The sequence below is a fragment of the Lipophrys pholis genome (genome assembly GCF_963383615.2).
Source record: "Lipophrys pholis genome assembly, chromosome: 10".
Lineage (NCBI taxonomy): Eukaryota > Metazoa > Chordata > Actinopteri > Blenniiformes > Blenniidae > Lipophrys > Lipophrys pholis.
In genome coordinates this window covers 17,622,704-17,635,712 of record NC_137640.1, presented here as the reverse complement: position 1 = coordinate 17,635,712, position 13,009 = coordinate 17,622,704, and the positions used below count along the sequence as shown (strand labels likewise).

Below are 13,009 nucleotides of genomic sequence, written 5' to 3'. Positions count from 1 at the left end.
GTATTTTATCATTTTAATTTATCTCTATTACACTTCAAATAGAATCATTTTATAATGTATTTTTAATATGATTTTAAAATGTTCCCCTCCACTTCGGTGTATATACTCTATGTGTAGATGATTATTCAGATTTTTGGTGGGTTCTTAAGTAATTTCTGCTATTTCTCATTGTGTTGAGCGAGAGGTCACATTATGAGGCCGTTAAACAGGCTTGTCATGCGTCTCTACTGATTTAAATGACAAGATTAACAAAATGCACAGTTTGAATATACAACTGGAGGTCAGCCTTTTAGTGAAAGAGCAGACAAGAGTGTCTGCAGCTGTGTTTGCTGCTCTCTCAGCAAGCTCACGTTCACCAATTAGAAGAAAATATAAAGCAGAGCAAAGTCTCATGAGACTGACGTTCATTTTGTAAGAGTTTAATCAAAATATACAACGGAGTAGACATAATAGATGGGGCCCTGATCATGGCTTATTACAAATAATTTTAGGAGTGGCATTTTGGCGAGCCAAGCTATCAAGAGGATGAGACTTTTAATTTCTGAACATCAACCTCATGGGAATGTTTTCATTTATTTATTTATTTTGGGTTGTTGCTGCTCTTGATGCAGATTTAGACAAGACATGCATAAACAAAATGAGATGAAATCAGCAGCGCTGGAATGAAGTTTAACTGGCAAATGAAAACACCAACAACAAAATATCAGCCAACGGATGAGGAAGACCACAATGCAATGTGAGGAATGCAGGAAGGGAAAGCACAAACACAAAGATGTCTACATTTTCCTGGTTTAATATTAACTTTTAATGCCCCCCCCCCACACACACACACACACTTTGTGTAATTCACTAATATGTGTGGGATATACAGTATAATCATGATGACTACACAAAGCACAGTCTCAGAACTGCTTAAATCTATGACAGAAGGAATATACAAAGCCAGAGATCATGTTCTCAACACATCTCATTCTACTCACGTGTTTCCTTGTGCACATTAATGAGCTAAATTGAGATAATGTAGGTTTTGCCTGGAACATGGATGTAAGCATAAACCAGCAGCAGGGAGATGAGTAAAAATTCATCTGTCAGTTTGGACAGTCTCCAGCAGCCTTCAGACACGCATGCACGCACGCACGCACGCACGCACGCACGCACGCACGCCCATGGTGTGAACCTGCTAAACCTTCATATTCAGAGAGAGGGGGAAGAGCAAGTGCCACAGAAATAAGAAGCTCCACAAACACATCCCTTTGACTTTACTATGGCAGGTTTCTACTTGTTGCCATTACCAAGCATTAAGGTATTGTACTGTCATTTCAACTGTGCAACTAATTCAAGGCAGTCTTTGAAGGAGCTGAGCCTAACATCTAGGGTGTCTGTTTAACATCAGGCATGAATTCTCTTTTAATCTGCATCCTACTAATTTGTATCTGGACCAAAAATCTTAAAATCAGGAATCAAGCCTCTGGAACAATACCACAATTTCATGACACATCCATCAAACGGTGTTAAATGTGCATTGAAAGATGTACAAATCTGCCATTAGATGAAAAAAACAAGACAGCAGCTGGCTTTTGAACCGTGCACTAACTAGTTGACTGGACTTTCTCTTGTCCTTCTCCAAAAAGGGTCAAAACTCTCTTCATCACATCACACAGCAGTTTTCCACTTTCCTCTTGGGTAATCTTAAATTAGCTTGGTCCCACTGCAGACAGTAGTGTTTCTGGATTTTGTTCATTTAAAGGTTTGGCTTTACATTATGAAGATTAAAGTTGTATTTGAGCACCCAGTGATAACGTATGTGCACAGATAACAGTTTCATATGTGTGCCTGATCGCCACCACCAAATTTGTGTCTGTTTTTCATAAACTGATCCATGGAACTTTTCCACTCTTGCTTTGTACCTTTTCAATAGATTTAAAATTTGCTATGGCCATTGAATTTAAAAACTGACTTTTTTTTTTTTTTTAATAGTGCAGTTTTTATTATTTTGCATACTCAATTAAAATTGAAACATAAAAGGACTTACAGATCAAAGAGCCATATTTCCAATTGTATATCATTTAGTCAAAGAGCATTTAGATTTTTTCCCTTATAATGATTCAGTCTGTAAATGGGGTTGTTAATGGGCTGCTGCAGCACTTGATGATGACCATTTAAATTATGCACGTTTCAACAAGATCACGTCTAAAGGCTCCCACACACTGCAAGATCTTGGATGGTTATGACAGCAGGAAGAGCATCCGTCATGAATATAAAACCAAAGAAAACAAAACAAACAAAATGAAAAAAATAAAATAAAATAAGAAAGCTCATTTGCAAAATGTTACCACTAAATGGTTCCTCAAGATCTAGTCTTTTCATTCTAGGTTTGGACGGTCTTTGCTCTCTGCAGAGCTCAAACTAAAAATCCCTCTATGCCTCATTCACAGTCTGCAGTTATTAACTTTTGTATTTGCTCATGTTCAGACAGGGTGAGGTGCACTCTTTTCCAAAGCCTGTCCTGTACACATGAATCATCCCCTGATTGAACTATGAACTGGAAGCAAGTCTAAACAGATCTGAGTGACGTGTGAATCGGGTAGAGCTGCCAGTTCTTGAGGGGACTGAGATGCTACTGAGAAGACACCGATACCTGGACATGCCCCATAGTTAATGTTTTTTTTAGCTCCAGTTATTTGATTTATTTATGCAGTGACTTTAGATTTAAAAAGAAAAAAAAAAAAAAAAAAGGGTGAATGAAAACACACCTTCCAACAGATTTGAGCTGTAGGGTACAGATAATTTTTTCAGACGATTTAATCTGAGCAGCCTGTTTTCCAAAGGTTTGGTTACAGCTGCAGGAAAAAAAAAGAAAAAAAAAAGACTGGTGTGTTTAAGCAGTCTGTGTGTATTCTACTGAGGAAAGCAGATCAGCAGTGCACACAAACAAATCCAACTCTGAGCTGCTGTCAAATGTTGGAAGCCCTGAATTGATTTGATAAGTTGTTTGGGAACCATGAATGTCAGAAAGTCATTAGAATGTACAAATTTCATGATAGCCCATCTGGTTGTTGATTCTTGTCCAGACTGAAAGATTAAAAGTGTTGCAGATAAACATGGCAACAAAACTAAAAAAAACTAAAACAAAACCCAACATCCCATATTTGAATAATTCCAAGCTTCATTCCTGATATTTTATTTGTGTTATTATGTTGCTCATTAATATAAAAAAAATATCTTGTGTCGTATTTAAAGACAAAGACATTTACAATGACACTGTCCCATCAGTGCCAACTCCAAAATGTCTTACTTAAGTCGTTTGATGAAGGAAACATCCTCACTTTAGTTGTGTACATTTTTGTAAATAATCCAAAACAAAGCAAGACGCCATTGTAACCGTTTCGGCCAGTAATAACAAACTAACTGACTTAGTTACAGTTACTGAAGTTTCCTTCAGTCCTGATGTACGAGCAATTATAGAGCTGCTGAGTATTTATTTATTTATTTACTCTTCATGTTTTTATATCTTCATCTCATGTGATTTGTAACATATTTTGTTGTCTTTTACTGTTATTTTCATTGGTATATGTATTTGATATTGTTTGTCTTAATTTCCTCTTTCGATTGTTTTCAGATATTGGCTGTCATATCCTTACTCAATACTTTATCTTTGTGTTTACATTTGTTTTATTTTTTTTAACCTGATTTTTCTTGTTCGTTTTATGTTTGCTTTGTCAGGTTAAATTAATATATTTATACTTTATGTGCTTTCATTCGTTTTTTGTTAATTTATTTTTGTTTACAGAGTGCATGTGTTCTTCACATCATCAAGATTGTTTTGTTTGTTTTGTTTTTGGATTTTGTTTTGTTGTTCCTACAATATGACAGACATGAAAAAAAAAGAACAATAAAAAAATACAATATCCAACCAAAGAACAACAGAAACACTGGAAATCCACTCAGTGTCCCAGCAGTTTCTTATAAACAATACAGTGTTTTCATGAAACATAATCTCTCTTTTACATGTATTATTTTAGTTAATATAATTTTAATACATGTAGTTTATTACATTTCCCTTACTCTTTTTCAAATTCACTCCTTGTCACTTTGTAAACGCCCTTTTTTGCATTTCTGTATTATTTTCAGTTTAGTTACCCACAGCATAAATCTTAATATATCACAGTATAAATCTTTATGTTAAGCAGTTTAATTTGTGCCGTATCATCAATTGTTAGCGTCAGCTGAAGCTTTTGTCTCCAGGGGAGAGCAGATATGTTCCATTTAAATCGTGTTTACTGGAGGAGCGCCTCATTAATGCAGAAAACAACTGACGGCTGCATTAAAGATGCCTGACTGTAAGAAACGTCCACATTGACTAGTGTTCACAGTTCCAGTGATACATTTGTTTGGATGTTTGCCTGAATGTGCAGGAGCTCTCGGCTGCGGTCTACCCAATGTTTATCTCATCAATTTCTTTGCTGGTTCTTGTTTTCATCAGTTGATGAATCATTTTTGTTCGACATTAGACGTGTTTAATTTTCCTCTTCCTGTTTCTCTTCAGGCACCTCGCCGTAGAGACTCGCTCCCAGTGATACAGTTGCGACGTTTATCCAATCCGTGGGTGGCGCCTTCCACAGGCAGGAGACACTCCATTCAGGGAAATGCTTTGGACACCAGGCGGTCAACTGTGTCACACAGCCGACGAGATGCCCGGTCAGTGACTCACACACAGAATCGCATTCGTCCTTGTTTGTTAATTGCTGTCTTCATGTCTTTTGTCAACTTTTAAAAGAAAAAAAAAAAAGCTTTTCCCGTGTTTGATTTGCTTTGTTTTTGTTTTCGTATTTTTCTAAATAGTCTGAGTTGTTTTGTAAATCCAAAGATTAAGCCTCATGCTCAGTAGTCACACATGTGCAAGGACATTCAGTTTGTCTACCAGTCTACCAACCAAAGATGTGTCTGAAATGATTTTTCTTTTTTTTTCTTTCTTTTTTTTTTTTTTACTATCAACATCCTCTTTCCGGCCATTCAGGAGCACACACAAAGGAAACAGCTGTTTGAACAACAAAAAGTTTGACTGACACTGAAGGCAGCAACGTTCCAAACACTCAGTGTCTGGTAATCGTAACAAGCAGAATCCGACCAGAGAAATGTCCTTGGGACACTTTTGTGTAGCTTCTTTTTTCTGTGGCATTTGCATTTCCTGTCATCCTCTGCATATGAAGTTTTACCATTTTCAGTTTGAAGATTCACATCATACCTGTGTGTGTGTGTGTGTGTGTGTGTGTGTGTGTGTGTGTGTGTGTGTGTGTGTGTGTGTGTGTGTGTGTGTGTGTGTGTGTGTGTGTGTGTGTGTGTGTGTGTGTGTGTGTGTGTGTGTGTGTGTGTGTGTGTGTGTTTCTAGTTAGTATCGATATGAGCTAACGGCTAACATGCAAGTGATGTTAACTCGGTTCCACTAACAAATGTGGCATTGGCGAAGTTATGCGCTCTACCGCGTGTTGTTTCCTCATGATTTTCGCAATTGTTTATTCCTTAAGATACTTTTCTTATTTAAAGCAATTTGACTTTTCACATTTATTGTGTTATTTGTTAGTTGCTCGTGTTATTTTAGTTAGTATTTCTTTTATATTTCGGTGAGCTCACTAAGCTGAATTGCAATCCTGCACGTTGGTACAAAGTATATTAAGAGTTTTTATTCTCCTCTTTGGATATACTTTGGCACTCTGAGGCCAGTGCAAGTGCACTTAAAGTAATTGAGCTTGTTAATTAAAATTGTTTGACTTGTTTGTTCTCTGGACACATTTTTTTATTATCTGTAGGTGAGAGGTTGAACACAGTGCCACAGTTTCTGGTTTTGCAGTTCTGAGCAACTGATCTAAAAGACAGACGATCAAACATAAAGTAGGTTTGAATTGATTTTAATCAACAAGCAGCTTTGCTCTGCTGCAAGAGTAAATATGGTACAGTGGTGTGTGTGATGGAGCTGATTGGCAGCCTGTGTTGTTTAGAAAGGGGAAACAGATGGAGATGCCAGTAGGGAGAGGGAGGGAGAGGGAGGGAGAGGGAGGGAGAGAGAGAGGGAGAGAGAGAGGGAGAGAGAGAGGGAGAGAGAGAGAGAGAGAGAGAGAGAGGGAGAGAGAGAGAGAGAGAGAGAGAGAGAGAGAGAGAGAGAGAGAGAGAGAGAGAGAGAGATGTACTGAGAGACTCTGTACGGTTTCAGCACTCCGCTCGTGGACAGCAGCTCCTGATCATGCCGCCGCGCGCTCCGCTCTCTGCGCTTTAACGCTTTGACTCGCACGTCTCGCAGACCGCTCCGGCTCTGCTGTTCGCTGTCTCTCAGCCTACCTATTATTGTTGCTGCTGAAGCCGCTTCAGTTCACAACTGTATCATTAAGAAGTGAGTTTGATAAATAAAAGTAGAAGATGGACTGCGCCGCGGTGGGCAGAGAGAGAGCGGGGCTCCCGAAGCCGCCCAAACATCTGTGGCGGCAGCCCAGGACGCACATACGGATCAAACAACGCTTCAACTCGGACAACGAGCGCTACCTGTGCCGCAACCGCACTCTGGAGAAGCTGCGACCCGGCCTGAGGAAGCCCCGCATGTCCTGGCCATCTTCGCAGAAACGGTAACCCGTGCAGCCCTCTCTCCTCCCTGTCAGGTGCCCACAGCTAAACGCGCAAACGAGCTTTCCACGCGCCTCAGTGCGTGACGGTAAAGTCCAAAACTTAGCTCGAACAGACCTGAGGAGTCCACGCGTCCAATAGCCTCCTGTCACCATGCGCTCTATTTGTTCCTTTATCGGTATGATAACTTATGACAACACAAACCACGATGAGTATTCAGACAAATATGGAGCGTCCTAATCAATGGTCATTATTCAATAACTTTTTAGTTGTTTGAGGTTGGAATAGTTGTAGATTAGTAGAATGTGTGATGCAGCCCAAAAATGCCTTTTTGTCACATTTTTCGTGTGACCAATAGTCTAGCTTTTATATTGTGACTGCAAAAATAGAATAAAGTAGAATAATCCAAAAATTGCATAAAGAATTGTTTATCTTTCAAAATATATTTGAATAATGTGTGGGTGGTGATTTTGTCATTAATTACTGGCTCCATATGTTACTGAGGCTGTTAAGCCAACAGCTTTAACCGGCTGTTCTGTTTTACTATACCTCTTCTTCACAAAAATGTGCAACATTAATATGGAACCCAATCTCTCCCGTCTCCACTGCTGTGTTATTCTTACACAAAACATAGACTGGAGACCAATAACTGTCTACATACTCGTAGTTTTTATAGGTACACAATGTTTTCGGAAGCCATCAGTGTTTGATGTGGCAGGAGAAAGGCTTCTCTTACTGTGTTGTTTGCCACCGGCATGTGTTGCCTTGCCGATATTAACAAATTATGATTTTCAGGCCCTGATGAACCACAAAGTGCACTGTTATTCATTTTTTAATTACCTTGTTCATGAAATTAATTCTGAGCCCTGCAGGCTCCATTAAAGATATAATTCTGTTATAAAAAATACAATTCTTTCATTAACATCCTAAATGTTCAAACCTGTGCCAAACCTCTGTCTTGTTTCTTCTGATTTAGTTTTCTAGATGCAACAGGTGAAACTGTAACAGCTTAATAAAACAGATTAAAGAAAGTGGAGTGATTTCAGAACCCATTTCCTTCTGAATCCCTGAGATTGCCTTCAAGAAAGGCTGCAGACCCCTGCACAATCTGTAATTTGCCAAAACATTACAATATACTGTAGCACAAACACCCACTGTCACAAACATGCAAAAGAAGAAGTCTTAAACATAAAATGTCACCACAGTTTTTAAGGTGTACTCTAATTTCTCGGATATCTGGCTGTGGTATAGTTTGCATCTTGATGTGGAGTAGATGAAATAAATAAATGTGCAAGAATGGCGATGTCATCATATGAATTGTTTTCTCTCTAGCGTTGCAGAGTCGAAATCTGTTCGTATATTTTTTATTGCATTGTTTATCTTATTTCATACGTTTTTTTTTTTCCTGTTGTGTAGTTTTTTTGGTGGCGATATTGACCACAGCCTCAAGTGGGGTTCAATATGTCTGTTGAGTACTCGTCTCCACAGCAGAGTTTTCACTGATGCTCCTGCATAATTGTCTGTGGTGTTACACAGCCATTGATTTGCAGTGTTGCCACATTCAGATTGCCCACAGCCCAGTTATTTCTCAGTGGATGATGAGGTGCTGTTGAGGAAATGTTCACATAAACTGGACTCAATAATCTGCATCCCTGATACGTTTTTGTCAATAGCTTTATCACAGCTCTGACTGATATAACTTTGAAGTTTTGCAATGCTTCTGACTTGATGCAGGCTTTTTGTTATTGGAATATATACTGTTATTCCTATAGAAAATGTTAAATTGGACAATTACTTGCAATGACTTGTTAATTTAAGCTAAAACAGTGCAATTACTGACTAATTTGCTGAACTCCAAGTATGTAAGAAAATGTAAACCAACACCGATTTGTTAGTCATGATGGTACTTGGAGGTGCCTGAGCTTTAAAAGCCTGTGGAATAACCGTGCGTGATTGGGTGGGTGTCTCTTGGTGAGCCTGCCCACCTGCTCTGTGTTTTACATGTTGTGTTCTGCTTTGTGCACTTCGAAGAATGGTGGGGGAGATGTGACGGGTGGTTTAGTTTACAGTCAACTGCTCTGAAAACTTCATCAATCAGACGAATGAAAGGCTTGCTTTGTTGGTACACGGAGACTGTCAGGGGAGAGATTGATGACTAGTGTACTCGTTTTCATGTTGTCTTATAGATGTTAGTTTTTGACAAGAGCCTAGAGACTTTGTTGATAAACCGAGGAAAATAAGGAAAGAATAGGTGAACAGTAAATTGCATCACGGTCACATTTGCCTCAGAAATGTGTTTTATTTGGAATTGGCATGGTCAAACTCCTTTTGTGGTACATTATATAATAAGTGTCTGGCTAGTTTGGACTTTAAGTCAGATTGTTTCCACCTAAACACACTTTTTAAACAACTCTCTCATGTTGCATCGGAGCACGAATGTGACACACAGTGACCTGCCACAGGTGGAAAGTGATTCCTTCAATATGGAAGGAAAAAAAAGCTCAAACTAAAAGACCATAAAACATTTGTGTGATTTGCTGTAGCAGAGCTGAACAGACATGAAACCCTCTGTCAGCTCAGCTTTGTTCCCCAGCCGTTGCTCACTGTCAACAACAGTACCACGGCTCGTCTCACCTTACAGCTTTTTTCACACTTCAGCTCAAGCGCCACATTTTAGTCCCTCGGGAGTGCACCACGAAGATAATCGCAAAACAAAATGTTTAGAGAGAGTAAAACGGGCGGCTGTTGGAGTCCTCCTGCTTTTAGAGGTGTATATAGAGCTCCCAGGACAGTTCAACCAACAGTGAATGGCCACTGTGGTATTGTTCTTTCCTGCAACTGATTTGCCCTTATAAGGCTACATGTCACATATTTTCACGTCTTCACATGTGGATTTTTTTCCATCTCAATAAAATAATAGATCTGGCAAAAAAAATAAATCAAGTGTTCAGCTCTGTTGAAATGTTTGTGTTTGTGTTTCCTAGAGTTCCAATTTGAATAAGATCTTTGTAAGTTGATTGAGCGTCAACGTTGTTTCAGGCATCATACTTAAAAGGTCATACTGAAGCAAAGCGTTGATGTGAAGTTTAGAGGTTACAAATGACTGTACAACCAAAAGAGATGTAGAAGTGTCTTGATAGTTCCCTAAAGTGTATCAGCGTGTTTCTATATGTGAGAAAACACATTAGAAATAAATACTGAGTGCGAAGTGGTGTGGTAAATTAATTGTAGGGTGAATACATTATTTGACAGGGTGTTGCAAACTGCTGCCACTAAAACCAAGGCTGCTCACTGAAGGCTTTCTTTCTCTGTTACCCGAATTACTTCTGCTATTTCTTGACTGTTTGGAATCCAGTCAGTGTGAATGCCGTCTGCACCAACATGCCAGGACTGAATGGTGATGGAGGGACAGCAAATGGGTTGAGCTGAAGGTAGGAGTAGGAGCAATGAGTCAGCCAGCTTCATAGCCACCAACAACACTCACCCGTGGCACAGTTTTTATTATTGAATGAATATCTATTTTCCATTTTAAATTTTTTTATTTTTTTGGTCCCGATGTATTCCGGATGAGTCAGATCACTTTCATATTCAAATCATGTGCAACACAGGTGGGCTGAAAATCGATGTGAAGTCCAAATAAAGCCCGAATGGTTATGAGCTCACTGTGATTTGTCCCATAATATTAAATGAACTAATGGATTATTTGAAGATTTTTTTTTTTTTTAAGTGACTCATCAATGCCACAATGTGTCTGGTAGCACCCAGTGAACATGAAAGTTCACTTTCATGAGAAATTCATCAGGACAGTGTGCTCTGAGAAGAGGTGAATGTTGGAGAAGCGACTGAGATGTCTCATTTATTATGTCACTGCTTCGACTGATATAAAACTGAAAGTATAGGCCTTGTAAGCACAGTTTAGTCTCTCAACATTCACTGACCTCCATGTAGACTTCTGGTTCAATTGTTTTACACTGTTTGCAGATGCAATGTCCACTAATTTGTATTACATGTTTGTACAATGCTTTCAACTCATTGTCTTTACAAGAGTTTATATTTCCAGTGGAGTATTGTGTGCTGACAATAAATATATCCACCTCCAGGAAAAGCCTTTGTAAATATTTCTAGGGGTGGGAGACTCAGTTAGAAGCTGGTGTAATAGTTGAGTAGCTCACCACTGACTTTAATTTCCAGCAATCGATAGTCTAGTTTAGTCGAGCCTCTGAAATAAGTTAAGCTCTGCCAATGGACTCTTTTATTTGGTGAGGGCACTTGAATAAGAGCAGGCATTGAGTATGCTGATATTACCTTAAAGTAAAAGATAGCAAAATAATAAGTTGATTTATGTGTGAATTCCTGAATAACAACAAATGTAGTACTCTGATATCTGGTTTGGATAAATATTTAATTGAGAAAAACTGAGCGACACAAAATTGTCAAATTTGTCAACTTGACTTCTTTTGTTTTGGAACTCATCTCAAATTGTCTCCGATTTTCAATTTGATCTCACCTGCTTCCATCCCTGCCTGTTGATTTTTACCCTGGTTGCATGCTGGCGAGGTCATAAATGTCACAGGCTGTGATGGCAAGACCAATGAACCAGATTCACATTGCAGACTGAAATGTTTTTCAGGTGTGGATTTCGGGCTCGAGCCTGTTTCTCTTCAAACCCAATAAGAATTTCTTAACAAATAGAGGCTTATTCTTTTCCTCGAGGGCACTCAAAGTAAATATTGCCATGGATGAAGGCAGGTCAGATCTCTTGTGGGACAACATAGTGGCTTTTTGGCGATGGGATATTTCTGTGCTGTTATTGGTTTGGACTCTGGTCATGCATTACAAGTGGCTCCACTCTGCAGACAATGGGCGGTGAAGAATAAGAAAACTGTGATCCTAACCAGTTGGTCAACTTGAAACAGGAATGGCCTGATTCAGAAGCACTCCTTATCGCATAATGGTGGAGAAATTGCACCTGTTGCTATGGAGTCATGTTTTGAAGGGATAAGGGCTTAAAGGAGTCACCGCTGGCAGGTTGGCAACATCACTGAGATCGGATGGACGAGGGTGCTGCATGAGCTGACCTGTAGTTGTCAGTGGATGATGCGATTGAGTTACTTATTACTTAATCAACACTATTTACCAACACTGCAACCGCTCCAGGGTAGTTGGTTTGAAATGGAGGGTCTGTTGACAGACTTGTGTTTTTATCATCACAAAATAGTTATTTTTCTTGTAATTGCTTGAGGGAACAATGCTGATTTCATCATAAAAATCTAAAATATACCTTTTGTTGGTGGTTGGAAGGTTTCAAGCTGGATTGTAATTTATGTAATTCTTCATCTAACAATTTGGGAATATTTTAATCTTGAAAACCACACACAATGCTATCCAAAGCAAGTCATCACAGCACTTTTAGCTCAAGGTTTAAGTTTGTTTTTCCCTGCTCAGCAGCCTCATGGAGAGATTAATTTTTCGGCCTGTAGTGCTTTTGTTGTTAGTCCAGGCCATGAAGTACTCTCTTGGAGAGGCTTAAAAAGTCGTGATTTCAAAAGGTGAATATGAGCGTCCGGTGGAAGCGACAGTGATTCATTATCTTTACAGAGTTTATTGAAACGCTGTGAGAGGAAACACAAAGCCGCCATGGTCTCTCCTCCAAACTGTCAGCCAAAGACAATCACAAGGTGTCCAGGGAGACTCTGTTCACTCGCTGAGTTTCCCTTTCATTGGAGCTGCAAGCCAGTAACAATTAGTCAGGAGGCTGGAGACTGTCCTTGTGCAAAAGACAAATCAGATGTTACAAAGTTTCTGCCTTTTTGCTTCTTTCAGCAGGTTTAATGGATAAATTATTGCTTTTAGGTTTCCACATTGTGTTGACATTCACAATCACTCTGTATGCTTGTTACCCACCTGGTGTTGATATCTGAACTAGCTGAGCTGTTGTGACTATTAGTTATTAAATAAATAGACTAAAGATCATCAGGTTGAGTCATCATACATTTGACATGAAGTAGAAATACTTCTTTTTGACAATTGCTTGGTTATGCACGAACATTTCACCAGTAAATAATGAGATTACTGAAGGGCAATGTATTTGTTATTTAACATGACCTTTAACTATATTGTTTGTCATATTGTTTGTACATTGTGAATAGTCTATGGATATATAACCTATACCACAAACGATATATCTACTGTATACAAGGAGTATAACGGGAGAATGAAAGATTAGAATAGACTAGTAGGCCATTAAGCCTTTCCAACAGTCTTATAATTTCTAATATATGTAATTTACCTTCTTGAGAGTGCACAGCAGACTCTTTGCTTCTTATGTGCCACTGCTGACAGAGCGACGCAATTAAAATGTAAATCAGACAAGCTTTAATTATTTTCCCATTAATCG

The 13,009-nt window shown here is 38.9% G+C and overlaps 1 protein-coding gene across 1 annotated transcript in view; it reads left to right on the top strand.

Moving 5' to 3' along the window:
* Positions 1–13,009, top strand: part of LOC308115580 (3',5'-cyclic-AMP phosphodiesterase 4C-like) — a 100,157-nt gene that overhangs the window by 15,480 nt on the left and 71,668 nt on the right. The window contains exon 3 of the mRNA XM_080473151.1: positions 4,547–4,698. Coding sequence (XP_080329277.1) covers positions 4,547–4,698 — 152 coding nt within the window. The remainder of the gene's footprint in view (positions 1–4,546; positions 4,699–13,009) is intronic.